At 53.9% G+C, this 10631-nt stretch overlaps 1 protein-coding gene across 1 annotated transcript in view; it reads left to right on the top strand.

Annotated features, from left to right (window-relative positions):
* Positions 1 to 2847: 2847 nt before the first annotated feature.
* Positions 2848 to 10631, top strand: part of PSMD4 (proteasome 26S subunit ubiquitin receptor, non-ATPase 4) — a gene marked incomplete in the record, with an annotated part of 11861 nt that continues 4077 nt past the window's right edge. Inside the window, 6 exon segments of the mRNA XM_073608668.1 lie at positions 2848 to 3004; positions 3823 to 3963; positions 4955 to 5069; positions 5156 to 5242; positions 6943 to 7011; positions 7097 to 7312. Of these exon segments, the coding sequence (XP_073464769.1) occupies positions 2862 to 3004; positions 3823 to 3963; positions 4955 to 5069; positions 5156 to 5242; positions 6943 to 7011; positions 7097 to 7312 (771 nt within the window).

The following is a 10631-nucleotide window of genomic DNA, read 5'->3' as shown; positions in this document are numbered from 1 at the left end:
GGAGAGAATAGACGAATGCAATGTGCCTCAAAAGAGGAGAGTGTCAGAGAGGGAGGTGGGTGAAGTACCTGATAGGTGCTGCATGGGGCTAGAAGGATTCCCACTCCACCTCCCTTCCGTCCACTTGGTCTGAGGGAGTGAGTCCAGAGAAGGCCCCCCATGGGAGAGGGAAGCAGGAGAAGCAGTATCTGATTCATGAAGCCAGGTTTCAGTAATGGCAAGTAGGTTAAAGGAATTTGTGATAAAGAGGTGGTGAAGGGCGGTGAGTTTGTTACAGACAGAGCGTGCGTTCCAAAGGGCACAGGAGAAGGGGGGGGGGGCTGGTTTTGGAAAGAGGAATAGAGACCAAGTTGTGTGGGTTGCGGCTCCTGCCAGAGGGTGTAGGGGGATGGGATAGTCGGGCAAAGACAGATGATGGTGGCCCAGGGTTTGGGGATATGTCACCAGAGATTAGGAGAAGCAGGAGGGTGAGGGAGGTCATGTGGGAATGTGATTTATGTGAAGGGGAATGTCTCACAGTACTGGAGGTTTTATCAGTATATGGATGGAGAATGAGCGAGAGTTGGTAGGAGCAGTAGTAGGGAGAGGACAGAAGGGGGTGATATGTATAAGCAGGCAGGTGGAGAGGTGGGGGGGGGTGAAGGTAAGAGAGTTTGAGGAGAGAGGACACGAGTGTCAGAGATAGTGGTAGAGAGTGCATGTTACAGAGAGGAAGGAGAGCTGAATAGAGAGACGGGTCATCTGCAGTCTGGTAGGTGCTTTCCAATGCAGATTGCTATTTTTGTTTGCTTCGTTCAATCGTGCAGAGATTGAAGTGCATATCATTTGTAGAAAGAATCACTTAGAGATGGAAGCCTTAAGGATAGAAGCCCCAGCAATGTGCTGACCCCTTAAGGATGCTCAAATTTATACTGTTATGAGGGTGGGGTGGAAGTTCATTAATTAATCATGAGTGACTATAAGAATGCCCAACAATCAAAGTGGACCTTTTGCTTCTAAAGTCAGAATAGCCAGAGGCCAGAGGCCGTGATAAGATCAACACATAAAACTTGGGTAAGATAGTCCAGAGCAACAAATAACAACGTCATGGTTATGGCACAGGGCCACAGATAGAGAAGGCCACATACCAAAGACACACACACAGAGACAGCCAGCAGATCCCAATTTCATATAACGGTGGAAGATGTGGTTGAGCTGACACATACCAAAGACACGCTCCATGATGACATCACAGAGCTGGTGGATGTTAGAGACCTTGCACTCCTCCACCTTCCGTTTGAGGATGTCCCACAGATGATCAATAGGGTTTAGGTCTGGAGACATGCTTGGCCAGTCCATCACCTTTACCCTCAGCTTCTTTAGCAAAGCAGTGGTGGTCTTGGAGGTGTGTTTGGGGTGGTTATCATGTTGGAATACTGCCCTGCGGTCCAGTCTCTGAAGGGAGGGGATCATGCTCTGCTTCAGTATGTCACAGTACATGTTGGCATTCATGGTTCCCTCAATGATCTGTAGCCCCCCAGTGCCGGCAGCTCTCATGCAGCCCCAGACCATGACACTCCCACCACCATGCTTGACTGTAGACAAGACACACTTGTCTTTGTCCTCCTCACCTGGTTGCCCCCACACACGCTTGTCACCATCTGAACCAAATACGTTTATCTTGGTCTCATCAGACCACAGGACATGGTTCCAGTAATCCATGTCCTTAGTCTGCTTGTCTTCAGCAAACTGTTTGTGGACTTTCTTGTACATCATCTTTAGAAGAGGCTTCCTTCTGGGATGACAGCCATGCAGACCAATTTGATGCAGTGTGCGGCGTATGGTCTGATCACTGACAGGCTGACCCCCCACCCCTACAACCTCTGCAGCAATGCTGGCAGCACTCATACGTCTATTTCCCAAAGACAACCTCTGGATATGACGCTGATCACGTGACCTCAACTTCTTTGGTGGACCATGGCGAGGCCTGTTCTGAGTGGAACCTGTCCTGTTATACCGCTGTATGGTCTTGGCCACCGTGCTGCAGATCAGTTTCAGGGTCTTGGCAATCTTCTTATAGCCTAGGCCATCTTTATGTAGAACAACAATTCTTTTTTTCAGATCCTCAGAGAGTTCTTTGCCATGAGGTGCCATGTTGTACTTCCAGTGACCAGTATGGGAGAGTGAGAGCGATAACACCAAATTTAACACACCTGCTCCCCATTCACACCTGAGACCTTGTAACACTAACGAGTCACATGACACCGGGGAGGGAAAATGGCTAATTGGGCCCAATTTGGAGATTTTCACTTAGGGGTGTACTGACTTTTGTTGCCAGCGGTTTAGACATTAATGGCTGTGTGTTGAGTTATTTTGAGGGGACAGTAAATTTACACTGTTATACAAGCTGTACACTCACTACTTTACATTGTAGACAAGTGTCATTTCTTCAGTGTTGTCACATGAAAAGATAGAAGAAAAGATTTACACTAATGTCACTGAGGGGTGTACTTACTTTTGTCACATACTGTATTATCCTATGATGAGGGGTGTACTTACTTTTGTCACACACTGTATATAATGTTTGGGGGTTCTGAGTAATACAGATTTTTACATGTCGGGTCTGAGGTTTGGGCCCCCCCCCCCCCCCGGGATGTGGGATTTGGGGGGGTCACCATGACATTTATTCTCTCCCCCCACCCCCATTTGAGAAAGAGAACACAATATAAGGACAGACCGGAAGTGACGCACGGCGCGGCGGAAGTCAGAGGCCGCGGGGGCCGCCGGGAGATGTAGTTCGGCCGGCGAATGCTGAGTCAAGGCCACGCCCTGCCCGGCGGACTCCATGCGCTGATTGGTGGAGGAAAGAGAGGGCTGAGTCTATGCCGGGCGGAAGTAGTTTGGTTGTCCGGGCGGAAGTGGACCGTGATTGGCGGAGGGGCGGCCCAGTAGTAGAGCTCAGTGTTGGTCGGTGGAGCGGAGGAGGTGATACAGCAAAGATGGTGCTGGAGAGTACGATGGTCTGGTGAGGAGATCCCGGGGGGGCCCTGTGTGTGTGTGTGTGTCAGTGTGCACAGCGCTCATAGAACGGATAGTAATGTCTGTGTGGGGGGAGGGGATATAGGGGGACCGGGGGGGGGATATAGGGGGACCGGGGGAGGGGATATAGGGGGACCGGGGGGGGGATATAGGGGGACCGGGGGGGGGATATAGGGGGACCGGCGGGGGAGGGGATATAGGGGGACCGGGGGAGGGGATATAGGGGGACCGGGGGGGAGGGGATATAGGGGGACCGGCGGGGGAGGGGATATAGGGGGACCGGGGGGGGGGGAGATGATGGGAGGGGAGATTGTCTGTGGGCAGAGTGATGATGGCAGGAGGGGAGATTCTTTGGGGGAGGGGTGATGGGAGGGGGGATTCTTTGGGGGAGGGGTGATGGGAGGGGGGATTCTTTGGGGGAGGGGTGATGGGAGGGGGGATTCTTTGGGGGAGGGGTGATGGGAGGGGAGATTCTTTGGGGGAGGGGTGATGGGAGGGGGGATTCTTTGGGGGAGGGGTGATGGGAGGGGAGATTCTTTGGGGACGGGTGATGGGAGGGGAGATTCTTTGGGGGAGGGGTGATGGGAGGGGAGATTCTTTGGGGGAGGGGTGATGGGAGGGGAGATTCTTTGGGGGAGGGGTGATGGGAGGGGAGATTCTTTGGGGAGGGGTGATGATGATGGGAGGGGAGATTCTTTGGGGAGGGGTGATGATGAGAGGGGAGATTCTCTGTGGGCGGGGTGATGAAAGGCCTGTGGGGGCGGGTCCTCGTCTATCTCTGACTCCTCCCCCTTCTCTCGGCAGTGTGGATAACAGTGAATATATGAGAAATGGCGACTTCCTCCCGACCCGCCTCCAGGCGCAGCAGGACGCCGTCAACATCGTCTGTCACTCCAAGACCCGGAGTAACCCCGAGAACAACGTCGGCCTCATCACCCTCGCCAAGTAAGGCGGCACCCTGCCCCCGACACACACTGTCATCTTCATCCCTGCTCAGACCACACCCACGAGGGTCAAAGGGAAACTCTACAAAGGGGGAGGGGCTACTATGCTGGTCCAGGGGCTTCATTATTTTCTGTGTCTCCTCCCTCCAGGTGTACAGGCCCCTCTTCCAGGTGTACAGGCCCCTCTTCCAGGTGTACAGGCCCCTCTTCCAGGTGTACAGGCCCCTCTTCCAGGTGTACAGGCCCCTCTTCCAGGTGTACAGGCCCCTCTTCCAGGTGTACAGGCCCCTCTTCCAGGTGTACAGGCCCCTCTTCCAGGTGTACAGGCCCCTCTTCCAGGTGTACAGGCCCCTCTTCCAGGTGTACAGGCCCCTCTTCCAGGTGTACAGGCCCCTCTTCCAGGTGTACAGGCCCCTCTTCCAGGTGTACAGGCCCCTCTTCCAGGTGTACAGGCCCCTCCCCCAGGTGTACAGGCCCCTCCCCCAGGTGTACAGGCCCCTCTTCCAGGTGTACAGGCCCCTCCCCCAGGTGTACAGGCCCCTCCCCCAGGTGTACAGGCTCCTCCCCCTGGACAGAGATGTCTGCCTCTGATGTACATTAGAAGATGTAGCCAGTCAGGCCCCGCCTTATTTACTGCTTGGAGGGCATCCAGCATCATCTAGACTGCTGGCCCCGCCCCTTTCATCAGTTCTATCAATCATGAGGCTCAGCAGCTCATGTGGGCGTTACCTATACAAATACAGCTTGCCTAGGAACGCCCACTCCTCCCAGACTGACCCCCAGATTTTGATATTTGCATAACTCCTCCCACTGCTTGCATCAGGGAAGAGTACTGAGGCAGTGGTGCTATCAGGAAGCTATGTACCGCCCCCTGCTGGCCCCTCCCACCAGCCATGCTCTGCCTGTACTGCATAGAGAAGCACAGAGACCCAGTGATGACATCACCGGGGACTATAATAAAGAATGTAATGATGTCTGTCCTTCTCTTCCAGTAACTGCGAGGTGCTGACCACCCTGACCCCGGACACGGGCCGCATCCTCTCCAAACTGCACTCCGTACAGCCAATCGGGAACATCTGCTTCTGTACCGGCATCCGGATAGCACATGTATGTCCTGACCCGGGGAGGGGGCGGGGCAGGGGCGGGGCGGGGCTATACAGCCAATGTCTGATCTGTCACCGTTCTCTCATCAGCTGTCACTGAAACATCGCCAGGGGAAGAATCACAAGATGAGGATCATCGCCTTCGTGGGGAGTCCGGTGGAGGATAACGAGAAAGACGTAAGTCTGTGTGACGTCATCGGTGTGTGTGACGTCATCGGTGTGTGTGACGTCATCGGTGTGTGTGACGTCATCGGTGTGTGTGACGTCATCGGTGTGTGTGACGTCATCGGTGTGTGTGACGTCATCGGTGTGTGTGACGTCATCGGTGTGTGTGATGTCATCGTGTGTGTGATGTCATCAGTCTGCATATGATTATCTCCTGTACTATGTCTGCAGTCTCTGATCATCTCTTGTACTATGTCTGCAGTCTCTGATCATCTCCTGTACTATGTCTGCAGTCTCTGATCATCTCCTGTACTATGTCTGCAGTCTCTGATCATCTCCTGTACTATGTCTGCAGTCTCTGATCATCTCCTGTAGTATGTCTGCAGTCTCTGATCATCTCCTGTACTATGTCTGCAGTCTCTGACCATCTCCTGTATTATGTCTGCAGTCTCTGATCATCTCCTGTATTATGTCTGCAGTCTCTGATCATCTCCTGTACTATGTCTGCAGTCTCTGATCATCTCCTGTATTATGTCTGCAGTCTCTGATCATCTCCTGTACTATGTCTGCAGTCTCTGACCATCTCCTGTATCATGTCTGCAGTCTCTGATCATCTCCTGTACTATGTCTGCAGTCTCTGATCATCTCCTGTATTATGTCTGCAGTCTCTGATCATCTCCTGTACTATGTCTGCAGTCTCTGATCATCTCCTGTACTATGTCTGCAGTCTCTGATCATCTCCTGTACTATGTCTGCAGTCTCTGATCATCTCCTGTACTATGTCTGCAGACTCTGATCATCTCCTGTACTATGTCTGCAGTCTCTGATCATCTCCTGTATTATGTCTGCAGTCTCTGATCATCTCCTGTACTATGTCTGCAGTCTCTGATCATCTCCTGTACTATGTCTGCAGTCTCTGATCATCTCCTGTATTATGTCTGCAGTCTCTGATCATCTCCTGTACTATGTCTGCAGTCTCTGATCATCTCCTGTATTATGTCTGCAGTCTCTGATCATCTCCTGTATTATGTCTGCAGTCTCTGATCATCTCCTGTATTATGTCTGCAGTCTCTGATCATCTCCTGTATTATGTCTGCAGTCTCTGATCATCTCCTGTATTATGTCTGCAGTCTCTGATCATCTCTTGTACTATGTCTGCAGTCTCTGATCATCTCCTGTATTATGTCTGCAGTCTCTGATCATCTCTTGTACTATGTCTGCAGTCTCTGATCATCTCCTGTACTATGTCTGCAGTCTCTGATCATCGCCTGTACTATGTCTGCAGTCTCTGATCATCTCCTGTACTATGTCTGCAGTCTCTGATCATCGCCTGTACTATGTCTGCAGTCTCTGATCATCTCCTGTACTATGTCTGCAGTCTCTGATCATCTCCTGTACTATGTCTGCAGTCTCTGATCATCTCCTGTACTATGTCTGCAGTCTCTGATCATCTCCTGTACTATGTCTGCAGTCTCTGATCATCGCCTGTATCATATCTGCAGTCTCTGATCATCTCCTGTAATCCCCGTTGTGTCTTCAATGCTCTCTTCATCCCCCATGAATTCTTCTTGTACTTTTATTATTGTGTAATTTTTGTGTTTTATAAATATAGATTTAAAAAAGAATGTATTTCAATACAGCGTTGGTGGGTGGGGACTAGCTAGCCACACCCCTCAAATCATCTTCTTCTCCTTATCCCCCCCCCCTTGCAGTTGGTGAAAATGGCAAAAAGGTTAAAGAAGGAGAAGGTCAGTGTAGACATCATCAACTTCGGGGAGGAGGTGAGTAGACGGTGCACCCCTCTGATTATAGCTGGATCGGGGGAGGGGATCACCACATCTCAACATCTTCCATTCTCTCATTCAGGAGCTGAATACGGAGAAGCTGACGGCGTTCATCAATACGCTGAACGGAAAGGACGGGACGGGATCACACCTGGTCACAGTGCCACCGGGGCCCAGCCTGGCCGACGCCCTGATCAGCTCCCCCATCCTAGCGGGAGAAGGCGGGGCCATGCTGGGATTGGGGGCCAGTGACTTTGAGTTTGGGGTGGATCCCAGCGCTGACCCGGAGCTGGCTCTGGTGAGTGTCCGTCTGTCCGTCCTCCTGTGTGCCGCCATCACCCGTGTGGGTGTGTCCTCGTCTGCCATCTCCTCCCTCCCCTTTCTTCTCCCTCTCTACTCCTCCCTTCCCTTCCTTCTTCTCCTCCCTCCCCTTTCTTCTCCTCCCTCCCCTTTCTTCTCCTCCCTCCCCTTTCTTCTCCTCCCTCTCTACACCTCCCTCCCCTTTCTCTTCCCTCCCCTTTCTCTTCCCTCCCCTTTCTCTTCCCTCCCCTTTCTCTTCTCCTCCCCTTTCTCTTCTCCTCCCCTTTCTCTTCCCCTCCCTCTCTACACCTCCCTCCCCTTTCTCCTCCTCCTCCCTCCCCTTTCTCCTCCTCCTCCCTCCCCTTTCTCCTCCTCCTCCCTCCCCTTTCTCCTCCTCCTCCCTCCCCTTTCTCCTCCTCCCTCTCTACACCTCCCTCCCCTTTCTTCTCCTCCCTCCCCTTTCTTCTCCTCCCTCTCTACACCTCCCTCCCCTTTCTCTTCCCTCCCCTTTCTCTTCCCTCCCCTTTCTCTTCTCCTCCCCTTTCTCTTCTCCTCCCCTTTCTCTTCCCCTCCCTCTCTACACCTCCCTCCCCTTTCTCCTCCTCCTCCCTCCCCTTTCTCCTCCTCCTCCCTCCCCTTTCTCCTCCTCCTCCCTCCCCTTTCTCCTCCTCCTTTCTCCTCCTCCTCCTCCTCCTCCCTCCCCTTTCTTCTCCTCCCTCCCCTCCCCTTTCTTCTCCTCCCTCCCCTTTCTTCTCCTCCCTCCCCTTTCTTCTCCTCCCTCCCCTTTCTTCTCCTCCCTCCCTCCCCTTTCTTCTCCTCCCTCTCTACACCTCCCTCCCCTTTCTCTTCCCTCCCCTTTCTCTTCCCTCCCCTTTCTCTTCCCTCCCCTTTCTCTTCCCCTCCCTTTCTCTTCCCCTCCCCTTTCTCTTCTCCTCCCCTTTCTCTTCTCCTCCCCTTTCTCTTCCCCTCCCTCTCTACACCTCCCTCCCCTTTCTCCTCCTCCTCCCTCCCCTTTCTCCTCCTCCTCCCTCCCCTTTCTCCTCCTCCTCCCTCCCCTTTCTCCTCCTCCTTTCTCCTCCTCCTCCTCCTCCCTCCCCTTTCTTCTCCTCCCTCCCCTTTCTTCTTCTCCCTCCCCTTTCTTCTCCTCCCTCTCTACACCTCCCTCCCCTTTCTCTTCCCTCCCCTTTCTCTTCCCTCCCCTTTCTCTTCCCTCCCCTTTCTCTTCTCCTCCCCTTTCTCTTCTCCTCCCTCTCTACACCTCCCTCCCCTTTCTCCTCCTCCTCCCTCCCCTTCTCCTCCTCCTCCCTCCCCTTTCTCCTCCTCCTCCCTCCCCTTTCTCCTCCTCCTCCCTCCCCTTTCTCCTCCTCCTCCCTCCCCTTTCTCCTCCTCCTCCCTCCCCACACCTCCCTCCCCTTTCTTCTCCTCCCTCCCCTTTCTTCTCCTCCGTCTCTACACCTCCCTCCCCTTTCTCCTCCTCCCTCCCCTTTCTTCTCCTCCCTCCCCTTTCTTCTCCTCCCTCTCTACTCCTCCCTCTCTACTCCTCCCTCTCTACTCCTCCCTCCCCTTCCTTCTTCCTACTCCTCCCTTTTTCTCCTCCCTCCCCTTTTTTCTCCTCCCTCCCCTTTCTTCTCCTCCCTCCCCTTTCTTCTCCTCCCTCCCCTTTCTTCTCCTCCCTCCCCTTTCTTCTCCTCCCTCTCTACACCTCCCTCCCCTTTCTCTTCCCTCCCCTTTCTCTCTCCTCCCTCTCTACACCTCCCTCCCCTTTCCTCCTCCTCTCCCTCCCCTTTCTCCTCCTCCTCCCTCCCCTTTCTCCTCCTCCTCCCTCCCCTTTCTTCTCCTCCCCTTTCTTCTCCTCCCCTTTCTTCTCCTCCCCTTTCTCTTCCCTCCCCTTTCTCTTCCCTCCCCTTTCTCTTCCCTCCCCTTTCTCTTCCCTCCCCTTTCTCTTCTCCTCCCTCTCTACACCTCCCTCCTCCTCCTCCCTCCCCTTTCTCCTCCCTTTCTTCTCCCCTTTCTTCTCCCCTTTCTCCTCCCCTTTCTCCTCCTCCTCCCTCCCCTTTCTTCTCCTCCGTCTCTACACTTCCTCCCCTCTCTACACCTCCCTCCCCTTTCTTCTCCTTTCTTCTCCTCCCTCCCCTTTCTTCTCCTCCCTCCCCTTTCTTCTCCTCCCTCTCTACACCTCCCTCCCCTTTCTCCTCCTCCATTCTCTACTTCTCCCTCCCCTCTCTTCTCCTCCCTCCCCTCTCTTCTCCTCCCTCCCCTCTCTTCTCCTCCCTCCCCTCTCTTCTCCTCCCTCCCCTCTCTTCTCCTCCCTTTCTTCTCCTCCCTCCCCTTTCTTCTCCTCCCTCCCTCTTTCTTCTCTTCCCTCCTCTTTCTTCTCTTCCCTCCTCTTTCTTCTCTTCCCTCCTCTTTCTTCTCCTCCCTCTCTACACCTCCCTCCTCCTCTTCCCTCCCCTTTCTCTTCCCTCCCCTTTCTCTTCTCCTCCCTCTCTACACCTCCCTCCTCCTCCTCCCTCCCCTTTCTCCTCCCCTTTCTCCTCCCCTTTCTCCTCCCCTTTCTCCTCCTCCTCCCTCCCCTTTCTTCTCCTCCGTCTCTACACTTCCCTCCCCTTCTTCTCCTCCCTTTCTTCTCCTCCCTCCCCTTTCTTCTCCTCCCTCCCTCTTTCTTCTCTTCCCTCCCTCTTTCTTCTCTTCCCTCCCTCTTTCTTCTCTTCCATCCCTCTTTCTTCTCTTCCCTCCCTCTTTCTTCTCTTCCCTCTCTACACCTCCCTCCTCCTCTTCCCTCCCCTTTCTCTTCTCCTCCCTCTCTACACCTCCCTCCTCCTCCTCCCTCCCCTTTCTCCTCCCCTTTCTCCTCCCCTTTCTCCTCCTCCTCCCTCCCCTTTCTTCTCCTCCGTCTCTACACTTCCCTCCCCTCTCTACACCTCCCTCCCCTTTCTTCTCCTTTCTTCTCCTCCCTCCCCTTTCTTCTCCTCCCTCCCCTTTCTTCTCCTCCCTCTCTACACCTCCCTCCCCTCTCTACACCTCCTTCTCTCCTCCTCCCTCCCCTTTCTCCTCCTCCATTCTCTACTTCTCCTCCCTTTCTTCTCCTCCCTCCTCTTTCTTCTCTTCCCTCCTCTTTCTTCTCTTCCCTCCTCTTTCTTCTCTTCCCTCCTCTTTCCTATCCTCCCTCTCTACACCTCCCTCCTCCTCTTCCCTCCCCTTTCTCTTCCCTCCCCTTTCTCTTCTCCTCCCTCCCCTTTCTCCTCCTCCTCCCTCCCCTTTCTCCTCCTCCTCCCTCCCCTTTCTTCTCCTCGTCTCTACACTTCCATCCCCTCTCT

This window comes from Aquarana catesbeiana, linkage group LG13, assembly GCF_042186555.1.
Source record: "Aquarana catesbeiana isolate 2022-GZ linkage group LG13, ASM4218655v1, whole genome shotgun sequence".
Taxonomy (NCBI): domain Eukaryota; kingdom Metazoa; phylum Chordata; class Amphibia; order Anura; family Ranidae; genus Aquarana; species Aquarana catesbeiana.
This window is presented reverse-complemented; position numbering and strand designations above follow the sequence as displayed.